Consider the following 23,699-nt stretch of genomic DNA (forward strand, 5'->3'; position numbering starts at 1 on the left):
TCTGAGTTTAAAAGTAGGTCAAAGACACTGATTTGAGCTGGCATTCTGTTCAATTGCTCTACTATGTTGTACTCACTCTTTCGAATGAGTCTGAGGAAGTCAGTTGCCTCCTTGTCAGTTACTCTGCTCTTCTTCTTTTCTGGTTCCTTTTGTAATACTTGTTCCTCTTCTACAAACTTTCCTTTTCCCTTTTCTCTCCTTCTTTCTTCCTCCTCATTCTGCTTCTTCTGTTCCTTTTTTGGTATTTTATAACATCTTCCCAATCTGGTCATATGACCGATGTCCGTTACCATAACTTCTTTCGATTTCTCAACCCCTGTAGACGTCACAATCATCATCTCATAACTCCATGGGACGGTTTGGCTTGAACGATATGGGAAGGGTTTAAGAGATATGATGGTCATGGGTTGAGGCTCTGGTTTTAAATGGAGGATAAGAGGTGGCGAGTTGGGTTTGACAGTTGGTGTAGTGGTATTTGGGGTTTGTGGATTGGTATAAGATAAGATGAGGGGTGGTCGAGAGGAGAAGTTTGAGGTTTGAGGTGTCGGTGTAGTGTCGGATATGATAAGAGGTAGTCGGGAAGAAGGGCCTGAAGTTGATATAGTGTAAGGTATAATGAGAGGTAGCCGAGGGGAAGAGCTTGAAGTTGGTAATGTGTAAGGTATGATGAGAGGTGGTCGTGAAAGATTTGAGGTTTGTGAGTTTGAGTGAATGGTGAGATTGGCCATTCTGACTGGGAGTTGGGATGAAGACTGGTTTGTTGTGTCTTGGGGTACGACATTGATGCTTGAGGTCGCTGATTCATTCTTCAAGTTGACTATGATCTTGGAGCCAATAGGTGTTATTAGGATTGAAGGGTCGAAGATTGGTTCATCCCTCTCTATGGCATTGACTATCGGCCCATTGTCTCCTCCGTTGTAAGTTGGTAATGGGTTTTGGTTGATGTTTTGCTGAGGTGCTTGGGCCATCGGACCATCCAAAATGATCGTTTTTCTGTCGATCAGATTTTGAACTTGGTGCTTGAGTTGCCAACATTGGTCGGTGGCATGTCCTGGTGCACCCATATGGAATTCGCAGAATTGATTAGAATTGTACCCTAGTCCCTTTACTGCCTCTGGATTTGGCTGTCTCTTAGTGAGATATTCTCCCCTGAGTAATGCTAGGAGCAGTTCTGATAGAGTCATAGGCAGGCGAGTGAAAACTTGAGGGGCCCTGTTAGGTCTGCGTTGCTCAGTTTTTTGATTCTGAGCGAATTGTGGGTTCTGACCAAATAATGGATTTTGTCCGAACAAGAATGCCTGCGGGACTGGTGCAGCTTGAGGTGGGTTAACTTTGAAGGGGACCTGAGGTGTTGGCGACCTCAGGTTCGGTGTTGAGATGAAGAAAGGACGAGTAGGTTGCACATTGTTAACTTGGGCTTCATCTTTCTTCTTGTTCAAGACTACTGGTTTCTGCTGAGTAGACCCCCATGTTGGTGCCCCTAGACTGGACAAGTCGTAGATCAGACCTGACTGAATACCGTCCTCAACTCGATCTGCCACTTGGACCAATGACGAGAAGCTTGCAGTTGTATGACCCACTAGATGCGTATAGAATGAGTGGCCCAAAGTTGAGATGAATATGGTGTTCATCTCTTGTTCAGTCATCGGTGGTTTTACTTTGGAGGCCGATTCCCGCCACCTTTGCGCATACTCTTTCACGCTTTCTTTTGGCTTCCATGTCATTTTTGCAATGTCATTTCGGTCTAATCCCATATCTGTGTTGAACCTATATTCTTTTGAAAATATTGTAGCCAGATCCTGCCAGCTCTTAATCTGTGAATGATTTAACTGAGAGAACCATGAGAGGGTCGCCCCTGTTAAACTCCTTTGAAAGAGCTGAACCAACAACCTGTCATTGTCACCAAATTGGCACATAGACCCACAATAGAGCTTTAAGTGGGACAATCATTTTATTTTTCGAAGTCGGGACACTTGAACTTTGGCGGTAATGATGCATTAGGGTAGAGGCAAAGATCTTTGAACCTCATTCCGCTTGCAGAGTCCTTGCCTTTCATCTTTCTAATCTCTTCCTCGACTGCCTCGAGCTTGTTGGCAAGTTTCTCTTCTGTGGTACTCCTTACTTCAGCCGTCCTGAATTCACATTCTTCCTCTTAAATGACCCCAGGTCGTTGTGGATTACAATGGATGTGAATTGGGGGCCCCTGATTGGCAGGAGCCATGGGCGGTAGGCTATTCTGCACTGGTGGTGGTTGTTCTGTACAGCTTGAATGATGCTTGGATTTGCCATTAGCAGATCTAGAATCTTGTCATGTTTTTCTAATGCCTTCACCACTATATCTAGCTTTGAAGTGAGATCTGTTATTACTTATGTCACTGTCTGCTGAGGTTGCTCTGAAGTGCTCATGATTGGTTGCGAGCCTAGAAAATATGGAAGATTGTCAGGTGGTAAATACATTTTTCTAGGTCGTTTGGCCACCTGTGGATAAAAGGTTAGACGTTAATATATCATTTACATAATGAAGATGCATGATGATTTATTAGGTCAAATTAGATTAATTGGTAAAATTGTATTAAGAAAATCTTGAATTTGGTTGAGGTTGGATTTTTTGTCAGCACGAAGCTGGAGGTTTATTGGCACGAAGTCGAAGGTTCATCAACACGGAGCTAGAGATTTATCGGCACGGAACAAGAGGTTCATCAGCACGGAACCGGAGGTTTATCGGCACGGAGTTAGGAGGTTCATCAGCACGGAGCCGGAGGTTTATCGGCACGGAGCAGGAGGTTCATCAGTACGGAGTCGGAGGTTTGTCAGCACGGAGCTGGAGGTTTACCGGCACGGAGCCGGAGGTTCATCAGCACGGAGCTGGAGGTTTATCGGTACGGAGCCGAAGGTTCATCAGCACGGAGCTGGAAGTTTATCGGCACGTAGCCGAAGGTTCATCAGCACGGAGCCAGAAATTTGTCGGCACGTAGGCGAAGGTTCATCAGCACGGAGCCGGAGGTTTGTCAGCACGGAGCTGGAGGTTTATTCGCACAGAGCCGAAGGTTCATCAACACGGAACCAAAGGTTTATCGGCATGGAGCAGAAGGTTCATTAGCACGGAACCGAAGGTTTGTTAGCACGGAGCTGGAGGTTTATCGACACGGAGCCGAAGGTTCATCAGTACGGAGCCGGAGATTTATCGGCACGGAGCCGAAGGTTCATCAGCACGGAGTTGGAGGTTTGTTAACACGGAGTTGGAGGTTTATCAGTTAGAAAAAAATATTTTGTAAAAACGGATTATTGTAAAAAGATTGATTCGAAAAACTATTTTGTTAGCCTCTCAATTCAATTCTCTGAAATCAAGATCGGCCAGTCAAATCTCTAAGGAAAAGGTGGCGCACAATGACACTCTTAAATCACCTTATTTCCTTAAATAGACGTAGTCTATCCCCCTCGTATCAACAGGGTAAGATCGTTCTTAAACACTGACTTTGATCAAGAATTGCAATTGGTGCTTTAAAATTTCTTTATTGTTTTTTTTTTTTTCAAATCTAGTTTGTTGGAAAATGATTGGATTTATTTGAATTGATCGACCAATTGTTGATCTTGATGGTTCACACATAGATTATGGACATGTTTGAGATTAAAGGATAGATATTGTTCGGGTTGGGTACGGGTTGTGGATCCGACTCGAAATGGATATGGGTCGTGAACCCATCTGAAAGTGGATATGGGTCGTGGACCCATTTGAAGCGGATATGGGTCGTAGACCCATTTAGAAGTGGGTATGGGTCGTGGACCCATTTGAAGCGGATATGGGTTGTGGACCCATTTGAAAGTGGGTATGGGTCGTAGACCCATTTGAAAGTGGGTATGGGTCGTGGACTCACTTGGAAATGGATATGGGTCGTGGACCCATTTGAAGCGGATATGGGTCATAGACCCATTTTGAAATGGATATGGGTCGTGGACTCATTTGGAAATGGATATGGGTCGTAGACCCAATTGGAAGTGGGTATGGGTCATGGACCCATTTGAAAGTAGATATGGGTCGTGGACCCATTTTGAAGTGGGTATGGGTCGTGGACCCATTTGAAAATAGATATGAGTCGTGAACCCATTTTGATGTGGATACGGGTCACGGACCCGATTCGGAATGGTTATGAGTCGTGAACCCGATTGAAGTTAATCCTCGATGATAGATGATGGTAAGGTTGATAGTACGCCACATTGGGTCGGGATCAATTTTCGATAGGTAAAGTATAGGCTAGCTCCGTTTGAATCAAACACAAAGTAGCGAGTGGTAGGCCCTAAGTTTAACGATAGAAATGATGTATTTAATCATTTTTAAGCCTTAAAACTCAAAAGAAAAATAAAGTCCAAGAGAAAAGTTATCAGGACTATGTAAGGGACGAAATGACCAAAAACAAATTTTTTTTTTTTTTTTTTAGGGTCCGTTTTTAATGAACGGACCGAAGAGCTTTTGTACTGGTCCGCTCTTTAAAAACGGACCAGAACCTTAATTTTAGCAAAAAAAAATTTGTTTTTTTGAGATTTTGAGGCACATAACCTCTGTTTTTTGGCTTATGTAAAAAATTTTTTTTTTTTTTTTTATGATGCAAAGCATAAAAAAATGTATAGATTTCCCCCTTTACCTAGGGGGACATGTAAGGAAACAAAGGAGAAAAAAAAATAAAAAAAAAACCTAAAATCTATACAACTTTACCTTCAAGGGCTAAAAAAAACAAAAAGAAGATTACATGATACCCAAGGGTTGATACATCTTGACATTTGTGTCCTATACCTCTAATCGTATTTTGATGCATGCAGCTATAGGTGGTTTGAGGTTACCCAATCTTCAAACCTCCATGCACATTGAAATGTACACTTCTTAGGTTGGTGATTGAGTTGGATGTTCTCCTCCCCGCCTTCCCAAATGAACGATCTAGGGAGCTTGAGAGTACCGGCATCCGGGGTTAGATTTTAAAATAGGAGAAGGTGGTTTGTGCAATGAGCTATGAATCGAATGTGCATAAGTGCATTACAAATATGTATCAACCCTTACAACTTTGAATCAAAACAAGTAAAGAAATAAATATTACATGTACTCCCACAAAGAAAAGAAAATCATAAACACAACAAAATGAATCAACCACCAAATATGTTAGTAACAAAATAAAACTAAGGAATAAAGTTGAATAATTTTTTGAAAGAAAAATAAAAGAAAAGAAAATGGCCAAGTCAAATCGGTTTGAACCCACTAGTTTCTCCAGTGGAGTCGTCAAGTTGTAGACATGAAATGTTCGCTATGAACCTCAATGCTACATTGTTTGGAGTCGCCACCATTCTTTTTTGGAAATGGGTGTGAATGGGCACCCGAATCAATTTTTTAAAAATCATTTTTTTCATGGCATTGTAGTGACTCTCATATGTTGGAAAGGGCAAGGTCTACCTAAGATCTAGGTAAGGAGGTCCGGTAAGGTGTTAGGCACCTCATCCTCTCCACCAAAGGTGGTTACCTTGCTTGGCCATTTTATTTTGTAAAAATCTTAAGAAAAGAAATACTAAAATGTATGAAAATGCATGATAAAGGTGGTGTGTGCATTGAGTGAAATGCCCCCTTAACAAAGGGTTTTGATTTTCAACATGACATTAGGGGCATTCTATGGAAAAGAATGACCCATGTAGTCACATTAAATTTATGAATATGAATGTAGGTTTGAGCTTTTAGAGAGACTCCATGATGGAGTTCCCTTGAGGCCACAACCATAATGCATGTATGCATGGCTAGAAACTTAGTGTTTCACCCCATCAAGAGGGTGACACATTTCTTCATCATTGCCATGCATAAGTGAGTGTGTGCATTGTGTACAATATGATGCATGATTGAGGTGAAAAGGACTTCAACCCCCATCCTTTCGATCGAACCTTAGTCCAATCTACCGGGGATGGGAGAGGGTATGCATTACATCCTAAGGCTTTCTAATAAGAAAATAAAGTAGAGGGTTAGAAGAAGAAGATGCAAGCTTTGAAGTAAATAAACTACATGTTAAACCCCACCTTGTCCCTTGATGAACTTGGACCTTGAAAAGTAAACTTGAGAGTTGAGTGAGATGGTTGAAGGTTGGGTTGAAGCTTAGAAGATGAGAGAATGAGTAGGAATTTTTGTAGAGTTTTAGGTTGAGAGATGGGGGCTTGAGAGCATGAATTGTTCTTAGAAAATGAGGGTATTTATAGAGTTTTTGGAGAACTTTTGGGGATAAAGTGGTCCAACCCTAAAAATAAAAAAAATGGACATAAGATTTATGTTATTTCTTTTTGGATTTTTCATTTGTATGAGGGTAAAGATGACAGTTGTGAAGAAACCCTAAAAGCATTATTTGATCTTTTGTTTTTTGGTAAATAGAGTTGAGAGAATAAGAGTACTTTTGGGAGGATGAATAGAGGAGTGACATGTGTAAAGGTGGAGTGGTAGGTAAAAAGTAGATCTTGGTTCATTTGTAAATAACTCATAAAGCAAAGGTGGAAGTGCATTTTTGAAATAGACCAATGGGAGAACAAAAGTACTTTTGAGATGGTGAATAGGAAAATGACATGTGTCATTGTGAAGTGATAGGTGAAAAGTGGACCTTGGTTCATTTATAAATAACATATAAAGCAAGGGGTGAAAGTATAATTTTGAAATGGACTAATGGGAGAACTCCATGTATGTACTTGAAAATTCCCACCTTTTGAGGGTATGATTGGAAATTCTCTCAACTCTATGAATTATTACTAAAGACCCAAGAACCTTTTTGGTTTGACCAACCTTTTTGGGAAAGGCATTCTTGAATTTTCACAAGGAAGAGTTGACTCTCCAATTAGATGATGCATTGGGTATTGAGAGCTTATGAGAGATCAACATATGTTACCTTTTGAGGGGGTGTGAAAGAATGGGCTGGTAATGGACTTGGGTTATGGACTATGAACTTTAAGGGTGGGCTAAAAGAATGGACTTGAATTGGGTTTGGATATGGACTTGGGATAAGGTATGAGTGATAGATATGGATTTAAAGTGGATTAGGGACAAGGTATGGGCATGCAATGATATGGGATGCAATAAGTATGCATGTATGCATGAATAATGATGCTAAGTGGCAATGCGGGTCCGTTGAGAAGCTTAAGTCTAACTCGGAATCAATTCAAGGAAATTTGGATTTTCCTAATGGGTTCGTGCAAATTGAGGTGTCTACAAAAATCTTATCAAAGATTGTAGCTTTTGGACATTGAAATGTCCAACTCAATGCTTGTGGTCTTGGAAAAAGATCATTAACTCAAGAGAAGCAGCGGAAGGGATGATCAGACATCAGATAGGTAAGGGAACAACAACAAATCTCTAGACTGAGCCGTGGCACCCAGAAGGAATCCTTGTGAATCAGTTCCCTAGCGAGCTCCGTTATGACTCAAGACTGAACCTTCGAGCGAAGGTGAGCGCTATCATCCAAGATGGACAGTGGAAGCCTCCATATCGCACGGTGAGAGCCTTAGATCATATATGGGCAGATCTGGACAGAGTTGAGATTGATGCTAAAGATGACGATACGGTCAGGTGGGTAGGCAGTTCGACTGGTATGTTCACTATCTCTTCGGTTTATGATCATCTAGTGACTTGTGGTCAAAGGGGATGGAGAGATTTGGTTTGGTGTAAGAAAGCCATACCTAAACATAGATTCATGCTGTGGATGGCTGTGATGGGCAGCCTAAAAACCCAAGACTGGCTGCGATCTAGGCACATTATCTCATCATCGGTTTGTTCATTTTGCAATAACAGTAATGAGAGTATCGAGCATATGTTCATGGGATGCAGGTTTGCAAGAGATGTTTGGAAAAAGGTTCTCAAGAAGTCCCTTATCACTAGAGCAATCAAAACATGGGCGCAAGAATTGGATTGGATGATCAATAACTTTAAGGGGAGGGAGCTTACCACGGAGATCAAACGAGCCTCATTCAGTACCTTTGTCTATCACATCTGGAAGGAGAGATGCAAAAGGATCTTTAAAAATAAGAAATCCCATGAGGACGGGCTAGTGCAAGTCATTATCCAAGATGTGAGAATAAGGTTCAGCGGAGAAGCTACCTTGGTGGAGGATTCGAGCTTCAATAGAAGTTTCTTTGAGTCATGGGCTATAGAAGCTAGATTTAGACTTGCTATTCCGAAACAATGTAGATGGAGTCCCTTTCCGATTCAATGGTGGATGATTAACTGTGACGGCTCATTAAGAGGTAATGTAGGGGGTATGGGTGCTATAATTAGGGACCACAATGGAGACATTATATGGGCGGCGGCTAAAGGGACGAGAGGGAGATCAGTTCTGATCCATGAGCTCCAAGCTATCCACATTGGCCTAGAAAGGGCCGTGGAGCTAGGAGGGCAAGCTATTAAAGTGGCGTCTGACTCAAAGGTAGCAGTGGAAGCATTGAGGGGACAAATCACCCCTCCGTGGTATACCGAAAGAACTATTAGGGATATTAAAGATTTACAGGCTAAGTTTAGAGATTGCGAATTTTTGTTTACTTATAGAGAAGCCAATCGCGCAGCGGATTATCTTGCGGGCTTATGCAATTTAGATTCCTATGTGGAGATCCTCCCAGGCTCGACTCCTATTGACTTGGCTAAGCTTGTTAAGGAGGATGCCGAGGGAAGGATGGTCCTTAGGTTGTAGTCTTTTCTTGGTTGGGGGTTATCCTAAACCCCAGATCACCATTTATCATAAATTAAAAAAAATGCAAGTTGAGAGATACAAAAGATTAAGGGAGAGAGAAAAACTAATTAGTAAGAAAAAATTGAAGAAACATATCCAAAACTTCATAATATCGTCATGATAAATGAGCACTTATTGCTGATAAGAATCTTTTATTTTTATTGATCCTAAAATAATAAATCTCAATTTTTAAGGCCCGTCGACTATTTATAAACCTCAAAATGTCTTTTCATATAGTTTATTCCAAGTAGTTTAAGATGACTAACTGCGTTGCAGATATTTATATTAACTGCAGAAAATAAACAAAGATAAATGAAGAAATAAATATAAATGAAATATTACATAATTTTATTTCCATGTCTATCATTTGTACAAACTACAAATCCCAATACCTCAGTTCCAATCTCAATTCACCCTTCCCTTCCAATTATTTTTATTTCACAATCAAATGAAGAATTATACAAACTAAAGTTTGTTAAACAAACAAGTTAAATAATAAAACTAAATCCAATCTCAATTCTTGAGACTCAAAAAAAAAAAAAAAAAAATGAATCAAATTTTATAATATGAAAATAAAATTATTCGTCCAAAAGAAAGGTAATGCCCAAATCACCAAAAAACTTCAATAATCTTGGAATCCTCTTTTCATAACCTCCACAGATGGCGAGATAGAGCTACCCATATTGGGAGAAGCGAAAACTTGATTTGGGTACCGATAAATAGGCCGAGACGAGCAGAAGAAATCTGATGCACTCGGTGTAAAAAGTGGGATATCAAATAAATAAGGATTTATCGGATCGAATATCGGAGAAAGAGAAGTCGAGCTAACCTGAACATCCGTTACACCACCACAATTCTCATCAGTAAGAACTGATGATGATGTAGTATCATCATGCCCATGCCCATGCCCATGCCCTATACTCTTGGAATTATTGTTGTTAATATTTTTCTCTGATTTGAGAATCTGTCTATTGTCCAAAGATTTTGCTTGCATTTCCTGATCATGACAAGATGAGAGACCAGTAAGTTTTTGAACCAGAGCCATGAAATCACGAGCTTTGGTGTGAATGACTTTAGGAGAGTGGGTATATATTATGACAGGGTGACGCAGTTGATATGGTGGTGTAGGATGTTGTTGATGTTTTGTAGCTGTGATACCCGTTACCGTTAATGATGATGAAGTTGAAGAAGTTGAAGATGAAGATGGTTTGTGAATTGGGTGAGATTCTTTGTTGATCTTCAATGCTGATGGACGTGTACCGTTGATCTCCCTCTTTACTTGTTGATCTTCATAAAATTTTGATGGGCTCATTATGGAAGACTAAGAAATTAGAGATTTTAATTACTGGATTGCGTTGGATTGGAAAATGAAAGTTGTGAGAAATAAGAGACAGATATAAATAAAAGGATGAAGAAGGTGGCATTTTGGAGAAGAAAAGGCAGCATTTCTGACCGTTGACAAACGCAATTAGTTGAGAATACAGATTTTATCGGAAAAGCAGTTGTGACTGACTTGTTAGACGTTTCAGAGTTGTTATTTTGGGCGCCTATGTCGGCTGCAAAGAGACGGCGTAGTTGGCGGGGCAAGGATAAAACTTTTTCTAACTTTATTAATAATAAAAAGGTGTCATGTGACGCCGGTGTACTAAAAATGCTTATTTATAATTTAATTAAAAGAAATATTTTTTATCCTTATAAAAAATAACCAACGTGTCTATAGGATCCCAAGATTAGAAGGATTGCAAATTTATTGTTTTTTATCAAAACAATTCTGATTTTATTGTATCATAGAAAAGAAGGGGAAGGGGAAGGGGAAGGGGAGAGGAGGGGGGAGGGGTATTTGTGAGAACCAAATTTCAGTGTAATCACTTCTACTGCTTTGTCTCGTCAAAGGAATTACCAGTTCCTAATTCAAATCTTAATAGAGGTCGTTGACCTCAAATGAATAACCAAACACCACCACAGTTCTCTGGATTTCATGGGAAAAAGGTTCAATAACATAATTTATTTATTTATTTTGGATTGTTTTGAAAATGAAAATATCCTAGGGTGACATTGGGAGACGTGTTTTCTTGAGATACGAATGGCAGTAAATCTCAATGTCACCCCTGCATTACTTGAAAATTGACAATCCCCAATTTAAAGTTAAGTTAGTAAGGGTATACTTACTTTAATAATAATAAAAGTTATCAAAGATTATTTATTTTAGATATTTTGTGATACAATATAAGATATATTTAATAAAAATATATTCTACATATTTTTCATTTTCCCTAACATCCCAATCATCTTCTCCTGTTCCAATCTTATTTTAATTCCTTGGAAAAAATACCTTGATCTTTTTTTATAAAAAAAATTCATCATCTTTTTTACTTTATAAATCAAAATTAAAGAGCAAAGTAAAATATTTAATAAAGAGATTGAAGAAGAGAGTAACAAAAAAATCAATGATATTTTTATTTATTATTATAGATTGAACTTGAAGATGGTATTTAGATCATTTTACACTAATCAATTACAGGATATTGAATACATCCCAAACAATCACCGAAACTTAAGGGATATGTTAAACTCACTTTTAGGGTGAGAGTTGGATGGATTTTGGAAGAAATTTTGGTGGTGAATGGAGTTCGATTTCCAAGTGAAGAGGTATAAAATTTTAGCTTTTGTGTGTTAATCCGTAGAATTTTTTAAGGAATATTGTAGAGAAGTACAGCTAATATTATTGATCGTATCCGTAAGGATGTAAGGGAAGTTTTTAATGGGGTAGACAAAAAAAAATGATCATAAAAAAAAAAAAAGTTGGGTTTTCTTCCAAAATTGGAAATGCTCTAACAACTTTGTGAAGAAAAAAAAAAAAAAAACTAGGAGGTTCTGTGAACGGCTCTTTCAGGTTCTTCAAACCGGGCTGGTATAGGATATATTGGTAGGATTTATTTTGGACTTAACCTAAGGTTGTCAAACTAGACGTTACCTAACTTCCACATAACTCTTAAATTTAAAATTAAAATCTAATGATAAAAAATAACTTTTTGTTCAAATGAAATTGTTTATAAAATTTTGTCCTTGACAACCCTAAAGCATCAGATCATGGTTTTGTTTTTTTTTTTTTTCGAAAAAATCATATCAGGATTTAGGGGCTGGTGTACAATCATTTTTTACGATTTTTTTTCATGAATGATAAATTGAGAATGATATGCTCTTAATTTTGAACATTTAGATATATTTTATTTATTTATTTTTACGATTTTTAAAAAAATTAAGAAGAAAGTTGAAATTTAAAATCTTTTTATGATTATATTCTTACCTTTGATTTGAGTGTACGTTTCACAAATATGATATATGTGTTTTGGGTATTTTGTAAAAATTTACCCAAGATCAAAGTAAAAATAAAAAATAAAAAATGGATCACATTTATAGTGTCAAGTTCACCACTTTTTATAGTCTATTTCAACATTTTTATTGTTGAGCTCATCATTAGTGTCGAGTTCACCACATTTTATCGTCGAGTTTGATGGTAATTAAACCTCGTTTAAAAGCGTCTAGTTCATTAATAATTATCGTTGAGCTCATCAATAATTGATATTAATATTTTGAGTTTGATGATATTTATTGATGTTCTTGACACTTTTAAGTCATGTACATTACTCAACAATAAAAATGCTAAACTCAATACTAAAAAATGACGAAATCAACAATAAAAATATTGACACTAATAAAAAATGGTAAACTCAACACTAAGTGGTGAGCTCAAAAAATAAAAATATGAACTCAACACTAAGTGGTAAGTTCAACGATAAAAAGTGGTGAACTCGACATTATAAATGTGATCCAAATTTTTAATTTTTTTTGGACTTCGATATTGGGTAAATCTTTTAAAAATACCAAAGATGCATATATTATAGTTTTGAAATTGGTGCTAGGATCTAAAATTTGAGAATTTTAACTTCTTCATTCTTCAAATTTTTTTTTTTATAAATCGTTGAAATATATATATATATAATATATATATATATATATATATATATATATATATATATATATATATATATATATATATATATATATATATCTAAATGTTCAAATTGAGAATATGTCATTCTTCTTTCATCATTCATGATTATAAAAAAAAAATGGTCGAAAATAATCACAATCGCCATTGAAAAACCTAATTATGTGACAAAGATGAGAAAAAGGGTAGTTTGGGTATTTTAAAAATATTACAAAATGAGATGAGGTCTAGAACTATTAAGAAAAGAAAAGTTTACTAAATGGACTATTAAGTGACCACCCAAAACTTAGGAACTATTTAGAAAGAAGTACCTTTGTCAGGGTCCTTTAAGTAATTTTTTCAAGAATTTATCATAATAATAAAAGCATATACTATCTATATAATTTGATAAATCATATTACATGTATCACTAAATAAATAAAAAAGAATATATAATGATGAATGATTTACATACCTTTTTTGTTTATCAGTTTTCTCCAGCATCTATTTTAATCTTTCGAAGTATAATCTTAAAGCACAAATTAATTTTAAATTGGTCATTTTAATTTCTTCTCCAAGAAACTCACTCATTAAATTAAAATTAAAAAATGCATAACATAACGAAATCAAAATAAATTCTTAAAATATTTATATTAAAATAAAAATGATAGTTTTAAAAATTGTAAATTAAATAATTACCATGACAAGGAGACAAAAGTCAGAAGAATTTTTCAAGTGTGCGACTTAGCTTAACAAATCTTACTCTTCAAGGCAATGAAAATTTAATATCAAACAAAATATAAAAATTAAAGTCAAATAAGTATTTCCTTTATTGAACGGGACTATGTATTGAAGAGATGATTGGTTAAACATGTATAACACAATTGTTGTTAGTAGTTCCATCCTCATATCAAATGCATTTGGTCAAATGTTAATTGTGAGTTACCTCAAAGGCAATGTATGTGTGATATCCATGGAGAATCGCCTATATATGATATGGTTTGGTTCCAGAGGGTAAACATTAAAATACATTTAGGTCATTTGTGGGTTTAGCTATCAAGCTTATTGTGGGAATTTTATTACCTAAGTGGAGCAAACATATATGCCTTGAGTGGATCCATTTTTGAATTATTTTTTCATACAGGATGTTTTGTAACTTTCAATTGCCTTTACTTTTATCATGGCATAATAAAAACAATTAGAAGTACAAATAATCAAAGAAGTATCAATGTTGCTCAATCAAATATTAGTATTTTAATTATTGTCTAACTACAATCATACGGTAGATAATGTTAGGGTCCACCATATTTTAGGATAGCAATGTTGCAATCTCAAACATTGATGGGAAGTGACTACATCAAATATTTAGTCAATTCATATACATTAGTTGTTGGTCATTTCTTTATCTTTTCTATAATGAGAGAAGGTGGAGTAGAAATGGTTTTAAACCAAAATTTCATTTTGCAAAATTGCCTCACATTTCCATTTAATCATTATTATCAAGAACATTTTGGTCAAATAACTCTTTTACTAATCATGAATGTACCTAATTGCTTTTGACACGCGCATCTTATGTACTTCTATATTTAGGACCTACAACGTAATTAAGCCTAACAGCCCCCCCCCCCCCCCCCCGGCCTTTTTTTATCGATAAGCTGGGGTTATTGGGTCCCCTCACATTTTATTCAAAACTCACGAAGATAATTACAAGATACATCTTCAATAATAATATTCATGAGCTCTTGGGGACTAGAACCAACATCCTCAAGTACGAAGAAGAACTCGTAATAACTGAATCTCCTTTGTCAACTCCTCATATTTCCATGAAGTTTGAGTCTCACCATTCAAGCATTTGATAGCATACAATGGTCTGAGCAAATCTGAACTTTAATGAGCCCCTTCCTTCTCGCAAATAAGAGTGCTTCTTTGATTGCCAATGATTAAATAATAATTATGTTGTGTTCTTGAATCGAAACCCAACTTGCAAAAGTTAACACCCCTTCATAATTCCTGTCAATAAATCCTATACCTTTCCTAGTCAAGGAACATGAGCCATCCGTATTTATCTTGGTTGTACCTTGATCCGGAGCTAACCAAAAGAAACTTTTTGTGTTTTTCTCCACAAAGTTACAAAAGCAATTCCAATTTAGAAAGAAAATCATAGTTTCTTTTCTATGATTGAGAGCGCCTCAACACTTTTTACTGATAAAAAAAAAGTATATAGTGATTAATTGAGAGATTTTTTGGGAATTTAAAGTCGCCACCTAGTTTAAGTCTAGGAACCAAAATAACTCCAAATGGATTTGGGGCGGTCCACGAGCAAGAGGCTAGGGTAAGGGGATGGGTTATGAGTTTCGAAAGGTGCCCCAATAACTGCGATCCAAGACTGTCTTTACTACGATCCAAGACTGTCTTATCAATAACTGACGAAGACTAGAGTCAAAGTTAATGAGGACATGGCTAGCACAAGAGCATGGAACGTGGATCTGATTCAAGTTCCCATTGGTTCGGTTACAAGAGCACGTGCCAAGAAATTCCAAAATGCGTTGAGGGAGCTAATTAGAGGGATTTGGACTCAGGCATGCATGTGGAGGCCCATTGATAGTGATGAACGAATTTTCCACACCATAACAAGCATGATCCAAGTTCAAGAAAGTAATAGGCTGAAGATTAAGGGATTAAAGTCATAATTAACTCCCTTTAATTGAGGTCTAAATTATCTTAGTCATTAGGTGGTTATTTTTTTAACTTCCCTTTTTAAGTTTGGGAAAGTTGTCTTATGCATGTTTTTTAAGGTTTCTTTAAATTCGTGGCCTTGGTTCTATAAATTGTACTCTTTTCATTCAATAAAAGGACATTTGTTTATTCATAAAAAGAAAGTGAGACTAATTTCTCTTTGGTTCTTTAGAACTATTTTGAACTTATTAGATTACTCTGTGGCGTTCAATTCCTTGACTATCAATCGAGTTTCCATCCTTGATTGTGGCGTCTTCATTTATACCAAGGTTCGCATCTCTTTATAGGTGTTGGATTGTGGTTTCCATCCGAATCTGAAAGTAGAATGGTCTTAGGTATTAATTTTGTTATGAGCTTTCGTCACAAGTTGGCGTGGTTCGTATCATTTTGGTATCAAAGCACAGGCTTATGTTTTAGGTTTGCCTATCCTTTTTATTTGCTTTTAAGTCTGTGTCTTAGGTTCTGATTTTGATCTTCCATTTTGTTGTTCAACTTATCATCGTGTTCATTGCATCATCTTGCTTTTGTTATTATTTCTTTGGCCAAATTTCTTTCTTCTTAGATTAGACGAAATTTTATTGCTTCTTTCCTTATCTCTTTAAAGCGTATTCTTGTTGGAATTCTAGTTTCATAATATTCAACAAAAAAAAAAAAAAAAAAAGAGTCTGGAATCACTACTTAAAATTAAATTTTTTTGAAGAAACTTGTTACATATTCATTGCTGGAAAATGAAGATCCATCTTTAAAAAAAATTGAAAAAATTTTGGTTTCTTTTGTGGTTCGTTTCGTGTGAACCAAGGGTTTGAACTTGTAATTCCCATGCTAAATCCTAACCCCAATCCGTGAATTATTTCTTGTCAATGTCCAGAAAATTTTATTCCAATTTAATTCATTAAATTCGAATTTGGTTGGTGAGTTTTGGTGTGGATTGTTGCTAAGAAATTATGGTTAATTGTCTGAATTAGTTTGACAAGAACTTTTGAGAAATTACAAGTGGAAAAAGGCAAGAGTGGTGAGTTCATCTTGAGGGTAAAAGCCGAATTTATTGTGTGAAAACACGAGTGTTGAGTGGATTGATTATTTGAGCGAAACACGTGAGAAAGTGCTATGTGGTCCTTCTATCTTTATTTTATAGCATGTCTGACAATAAAAATAAGGGTGCTATTGATGATGCTTCCAATCCGATGGATCCAAAGCTTTTGATGGAGGCATTAGTAAGGGAGATGAGATGGATGATGAGGGGAGAATTAGAACACTTACTTGAGCATTTAGATCAAGTGGAGAATGCATGTACACAACAGCCACAACCCGTTCCTTAAGCACGTAGAAGAAAGAAAGTTCTGATTAGAGAAGAGGCTGATGATTTCTACGGGGATGAGTATGACGAGGGAGAAGATTATGTAGGTAGTCATAGGAAGAATGAACGGGGTATGAGAGCTAGAAATTGGGAGGGGGGGGGGGGCGGATGATAATTTGAGTGGTATAAAGTTGAAGATCCCATCGTTTCAAGGGAAATCCGATTCTGAAGCCTACCTTGAATGGGAGAAGAAGATGGAACTCATGATTGATTGTTATCACTATTCTGAAGCACAAAAGGTAAAACTAGTTGTGATTGAACTTACTGACTATTTTGTGATTTGATGGGATCAATTAGTTATTAGTAGGAGACGGAATCGAGAACGACTGATTGAGACGTGGGAAGACATAAAGGCAGTGATGAGAAAGCTCTTTGTTCCTAGCCATTACTATCGAGACTTATATCAAAAATTGCAAAGTCTCATGCAAGGCAACCGAAGTGTGGAAGACTATTACAAAGAAATGGAGATTGCCATGATTAAGGCAGATGTGGAAGAATACCGAGAAGCGACCATGGCTCGTTTTCTCAATGGCTTAAATCGGGAGATTGCTAATGTAGTTGAGTTGCAACATTATGTGAAGATAGAAGAGATATTGCAAAAAATCGTCAAAATTGAGCAACAACTCAAGAGGAGGGGTAATACACAAGCTTCATCAAGCTTACCATCCAATTCTTGGAAACCAAGCTATCCAAAGAAAGAAGACAAGGCTCAAGCCAAGCCAAAGTTCGAGCCTCCCAATCATGGAAATCAAGGTAAAATTGAAACTCCTAATTCTTGAAATCGTGACATTAAATGTTTTTAATGTCAAGGAAGGGGACACATAACGAGTCAATGCCCGAATAAACGGGTTATGGTGATGCAAGATAATGGAGAAGTTCAGACCGATGAAGAAGATGATGATTTGGAATCCATGCCCCCGTTAGAGGACGCTCCCGAGGAGGAGTATCTTGCCCCTAATGCATTGACATTAGTAGTAAAGAAAACATTAAGCTTGCAGGCGAAGGACGAAGATGAAGCCCAACGAGAGAATATATTTCACACTAGATGCTACGTCAAAGACAAGGTATGTAGTGTAATTATTGATGGTGGTAGTTGTACTAATGTTGCAAGCACAACCATGGTTGAAAAATTAGGATTGCTAACGTTATTGCACCCTAGGCCTTACAAGTTGCAATGGTTGAATGATAGTAGTGAGGTGAGGGTGAATAAACAGGTGTTAGTGGCGTTTCGGATCGGTAAATATGAAGATGAAGTAATGTGTGATGTAGTACCGATGCAAGCAGGACACTTGTTGTTAGGATGCCCATGGCCGTTTGATAGGCATGTGAAGCATGATGGATTTACAAACAAATACTCGTTTGTATTTAATCAACGATCAATTACTCTTGTACCTTTGACACCAAAACAAGTTCATGAAGATCAAGTGAGGTTGCAGAAAGAGAGTGAACAAAAGAAAAATAGTGTAAAAAAGAGAGAGGCCGAAGAAAAAAAGAGAGAAAAGGCAATAATAGATTCGGCCCTTGAGGGAAAAGTATAGAGAATTTTTTTATTTTTATGCAAAAGCGAAAGAAATTAATAGAGCAATGTTTTCAAACCAACCGATGATTGTACTCTTATACAAGGAGACATTTTTAAATACTAACGAACTTGATCCTGTTTTGCCTAGTTCTGTTGTTTCTCTGTTGTGGGAATTTGAGGATGTCTTACCCGACGAGATACCTCATGGTTTGCCTCCAATTAGGGAAATATAACATCAAATTGACTTTGTGCCTAGTGCTTCCATTCCAAACCGACCAGCTTATAGGAGCAATCCAGAGGAAACAAAGAAGCTTCAAATGCAGGTTAGTTAATTGTTGGAAAAAGGGTATGTTCGAGAAAGCATGAGTCCATATGCGGTTTCAGTTTTGTTAGTTCTTAAGAAGGATGGGATGTGGAGAATGTGTGTTGCTTGTCGAGCAATCAACAATATCGGGGTAAAGTATCGTCATCATATTCCTTGCTTAGATGATATTCTAGATGAATTGCATGGTTCATGTGTATTTTCTAAAATTGACTTGAAAAGTGGATATCATCAAATCCGAATAAAAGAGGGTGATGAGTGGAAAACTACATTCAAAATTAAATATGGATTGTATGAGTGGTTAGTAATGCCGTTTGGTTTAGCTAATGATCCGAGTACTTTCATGCATTTAATGAATCATGTTTTGCATGCATTTATTAGAAAATTTGTGGTGGTATATTTTGATGATATTATCATATATAGCAAAAACTTGGATGAACGTGAAGTGCATTTGAAATCTGTTTTAAATGTACTTAGAAAGAAAAGTTATTTGCTAATCTGAAGAAGTGTACCTTTTGTACTGATAAACTTGTGTTTCTAGGATTTATTGGGAGTGCACAGGGTATATAGGTTGATGACGAAAAGGTATGTACAATCCAAGAGTGGTCGAGTCCCACAAACGTAGGTAATGTGAGAAGTTTTCATGGACTTGTTAGTTTCTACCAACGGTTTGTAAAAGACATTAGCATAGTGGCCGCATCGCTTACTGAAGTAATCAAGAAAAACGTTGGTTTCAAGTGGGGAAAATAACAAGAGAAGGCGTTTCAATTGATCAAGCAAAAGTTGACCAACGCCCCTTTATTGTTTTTGCCTAACTTTAATAAAACGTTTGAAATTGAATGTGAGGCTTTAGGTATTGGTATAGGCACAGTTTTAATGCAGGAGGGACGACCAATTGCTTACTTCAGTGAGAAACTAAGTGGGGCAACCTTCAACTACCCGACTTATGACAAAGAATTGTATGCATTGGTTAGGGCTTTGGAGACATGGTAGCACTACCTATGGCCTAAAGAATTCATGATCCATACAGATCATAAGTCCTTGAAACACCTGAAAGGCCAACATAAGCTGAACAAGAGACATGCTCGATGGGTTGAGTTCATTGAGACGTTTCCATACATTATCCGATACAAACAAGGTAAGGAAAACGTCGCCGCAGATGCACTTTCTTACAGGTATGTATTGCTTTCTACTCTTGATGCTAAATTACTTGGTTTTAAGCAAATTAAGGAATTATATGCAACTGACCTTGATTTTAGTGAAGAGTATAATTTGTGTGAGAAATCCGCAAATGGTAAGTACTTTAGGCATGATGGATTCTTGTTTCGTGAAAATAAATTATGTGTGCCTAATTGCTCTATGAGAGAATTGTTGGTTAAAGAGTCCCACGATGAAGGTTTGATGGGACATTTTGGAGTTGCAAAGACTTTAGTTGTTTTACAGGAACACTTCTATTGGCCACATATGAAGCGAGAAGTTGAGAGAATATGTGGAAGATGTATCATTTGTAGGCAAGCTAAGTCCCGAGTGCAGCCCCACGATTTGTATACACCTCTTCCTATTCCTAGTAAACCATGGATTGATATTTCGATGGATTTTGTGTTGGGCTTACCTAGGACTAGATATGGGAAATATTCGATTTTTGTTGTTGTGGATAGGTTTTCAAAGATGGCACATTTTATTCCATGTCATAAAACTGATGATGATTCACATGTTGTAGATTTGTTCTTTAAAGAAATTGTGTGCTTACATGGTTTGCCTAGAACAATTGTTTCTGATAGAAATGTTAAGTTCTTGAGTTAGTTTTGGAAGACTTTATGGGCTAAGTTAGGAACTAAGTTGTTGTTTTCAACTACTTGTCATCCTCAAACCAAAGGTCAAATAGAAATAGTAAATAGGATTTTATCTACTTTGTTGCGAGCAATTATTAAAAAAAACATTAAGACATGGGAATATTGTTTGCCGTATGTTGAGTTTGCTTATAATCGTTCTGTTCACTCTGCTACTAAATTTTCACCATTTGAGATTATTTATGGTTTTAATCCTTTAACTCCTTTGGATTTATCACCATTACCTTTGTCTGAGTGTGTGAATCTAGATGGGAAAAGAAAAACTAAACTTGTAAAGTAGATTCATGAGAAAGCAAAACTCAACATCGAACAAAGAACGGAGCAATATGCAAAACAAGCCAACAAAGGGCGACAACAAATGATATTTGAACCTGGAGATTGGGTTTGGTTGCACATGCGTAAGGAGTGGTTTCCGACTCATAGGAAATCCAAGTTACTATCTATAGGGGATGGTCTTTTCCAAGTCTTGGAAATGATCAACGACAAGGCATACAAGCTGGATTTGCTCGGTGAGTATAATGTAAGTGCTACGTTTAATATTTCTGATTTGAGTCCTTTTGGAGTGTAGGTGATGAACTTAATTTGAGGACAAATCATTTTCAAGATGAGGGGAATGATGAGGACATGGCTAGCACAAGAGCTTGGAATGCGGATCTGATTCGAGTTCCCATTAGTCCGGTTACAAGAGCATGTACCAAGAAATTCCAAAATGCATTGAGTGGCCTGATTCGAGGGATTTAGGCTCGAGCATGCACGTGGAGGCCCATTGATGGTGATGAACGAATTTTCAAACCCTTAACAAGTATGATCCAAGTTCAAGAAAGTAATAGGCTGAAGATTAAGGGATTAAAGTCAGAATTAACTACATTTAATTGAAACCGAAATTATCTTAGTCATTAGGTGGTTATTTTTTTTGTAATTTCCCTTTTAGGTGGTTATTTTCTAACTTCCCTTTTCTAGTTTGGGTAAGTTGCCTTATGAATGTTTTTTAGGGGTTATTTAAATTTGTGGCCTTCGTTTTATAAATTGTACTCTTTTCATTCAATAAAGGACAATTGTTTATTCATAAAAAGAAAGTGAGTAATTTCTCTTTGGTTCTTTTGAACTATTTTAAACTTATTAGATTTCTCTGTGGCATTCAATTCCTTGATTTATCAATCGAGTTTCCATCCTTGATTGTGGCGTCTTCCTTTATACCAAGGTTCGCATCTCTTTATAGGTGTTGGGTTGCAGTTTCTATCCGAATCTGAAAATAGAACAGTCTTAGGCATTAATCTTGTTACAGGTTTTTGTCACAAGTTGGGGTGCTTCATATCAAAAGCTAATGATCAAAACACTAATTTATTCGTACTTTTCCCAATCATTTATCTTGATTTCTGTTATATTTTATTAGATAGGGTAAATAATCATGTTAAGCCTCAAATTATTTCAAAAGACTGATTACGTGTGTTCATCGTACATGTCAAATATCAAATTATCAAGATGAACCACCAAATCAATCAATTCATTGTGCATTATAATCTAGAGAACCAATCAAGCAACCATGAAAAATTGGAGATCCAGAAGTCTCAACATCAATGTGACATAGTCAAGAACCAATGTGGCATTGTGGATTTCGATTGGAGCGCCCTAAATCTTTTCTTCTCATGAGCTGGCACGCGTAAGACTGATGGCAGTTATTTTTGGGTTCTTCTAGAGCACCAAATGTCTATGAATAGTCCCTTTCCCAATTAGAAAGGGGCCCTTCTTTGGCCTCTTTCTTGGGGCTCTTCTTTCTTTTCTCTCCTAATGTCCTTGGCATTTTCTCTTATAATTTTCTATTTTTAGATAATTTACATTTCTATAATTTTCTGTAATTTCTCCAAGAAGAAGATAATGTACCGTACTTACTTAATGATTACAAATGTTAGTTTCATGACTTCTCCTTATCTCCTTGCAATGACCATATGCCAGACTCCCTCTATTAGTGAGAGGAGGAAGCCAAGGAGTAAGATTTTAATTATGTATATTAGTTTTTATCCTTTTATGTTTCTTTATCATTGGGTTCTCTTCAAGGTTTTATCCAAATCTAATGGATCAAAACTCTAAATGAATCCCTACACTATTTATGCTTAACTTAGATGTTTTATACTTAGATTAGATCAAGATAAAACATACTTAATCTACATAATTGATAGTAGCGGCTTTACACATTAGTAAATGAAGGAGCCCTAACTATTGTGTTAATCAAGCTTCATGTTATATCTTCCAACCCAATAAGCTCACACCAAGCCCTTGAAGTTGAGTTAAAAGAAGGATATCACTTAGATGTGATTTTAATTGCTATGTAAAATCCCGAGTTCCCGATTCGTATCTCGAAGAAAAATAAATAATAAAATTTTGAGAAAATCTTGAAAGTGGGACTTAGGGGTAAAACTTTAGGATATTTTTTATCATTTTTAATGGAATCTGACCTCACCATTGGATTCAAAATGATCGAAAAACATACTTTTCCCTGTAAGTACGCTCAAATGCGAGTCTGAACATAAAAGTTGTAAAATCCTCAATTATCGAGTCGGACCAAGCTAAAATAGTGACTTTTTACTAGAGAAAGAATGATTAAAATTCAATTATATCATTGGATTCGTAACAAAAAATTATTGAATATGAACTATTTATTTGTCATTTTTGGAGATCAGGAAGTCGAATTATCGTCAAAAACGAAAACGATGTCAATTTTATGGGCCACCTCAAGCCAAAAATGTAAATTTTTGTTAGAGATAGAATTTATAGAAATCGATTACACCATTAGATCTAGAATGAAAAATTAGACGAAATAGAGTATTCATTCCTCATTTTTGGATTCCGGACGGTTAAGTTATTGTCGAACGGAACAATAGGCAAAATACCGATTTCGTCCCAAGATTTATATAAATAAATTTTTTTAATTTTTTTCACTATTCATCGTTTTAAATGAACCAAAACCAGCCGACCCTTTTTAAAAAAAAATTCATTTTTTCCTTGATTTTCAATCTCAAATTCATCGCAAACGGCTCGTCGTTGACTTTCGACGTAAAAGGGATAAACGTCCATAGTCTCGTTCTCTACAAAACCCACCCAACCTTTTTTCGTTTCACTTTATTTTTCACCCCGTATCGTCAAAAATTAATCGTATATATATACGGGGGTTTCGAAACTTTGACCTCGAATTTCATCCGT

General features: G+C 36.5%; 2 protein-coding genes and 1 pseudogene across 2 annotated transcripts; 2 read left to right on the forward strand and 1 right to left on the reverse strand.

Moving 5' to 3' along the window:
* Positions 1-711: 711 nt before the first annotated feature.
* Positions 712-8,687, forward strand: LOC147406095 (uncharacterized). Its single transcript, XM_086432492.1, has 2 exons — positions 712-917; positions 7,433-8,687. The coding sequence occupies exons 1-2, from the start codon at positions 712-714 to the stop codon at positions 8,685-8,687; spliced, it is 1,461 nt and encodes a 486-aa protein (XP_086288618.1).
* A 390-nt stretch (positions 8,688-9,077) lies between these two features.
* LOC147406096 (uncharacterized) lies at positions 9,078-10,181 on the reverse strand. Its single transcript, XM_086432755.1, has 2 exons — positions 9,556-10,181; positions 9,078-9,470 (listed from the first exon to the last, which is right to left on the reverse strand). Exons 1-2 carry the CDS (start codon positions 10,036-10,038, stop codon positions 9,372-9,374), a joined length of 582 nt encoding a protein of 193 aa, XP_086288881.1. The 5' UTR covers positions 10,039-10,181; the 3' UTR covers positions 9,078-9,371.
* Positions 10,182-17,159: 6,978 nt separating this feature from the next.
* On the forward strand, positions 17,160-21,505 carry LOC147406097 (uncharacterized; annotated as a pseudogene).
* The last annotated feature ends 2,194 nt before the right edge of the window (positions 21,506-23,699 follow it).

The sequence above is a fragment of the Akebia trifoliata genome, chromosome 3, assembly GCF_017979445.1.
Source record: "Akebia trifoliata isolate Shusen 1 chromosome 3, ASM1797944v1, whole genome shotgun sequence".
NCBI classification, from domain to species: Eukaryota; Viridiplantae; Streptophyta; class Magnoliopsida; order Ranunculales; family Lardizabalaceae; genus Akebia; species Akebia trifoliata.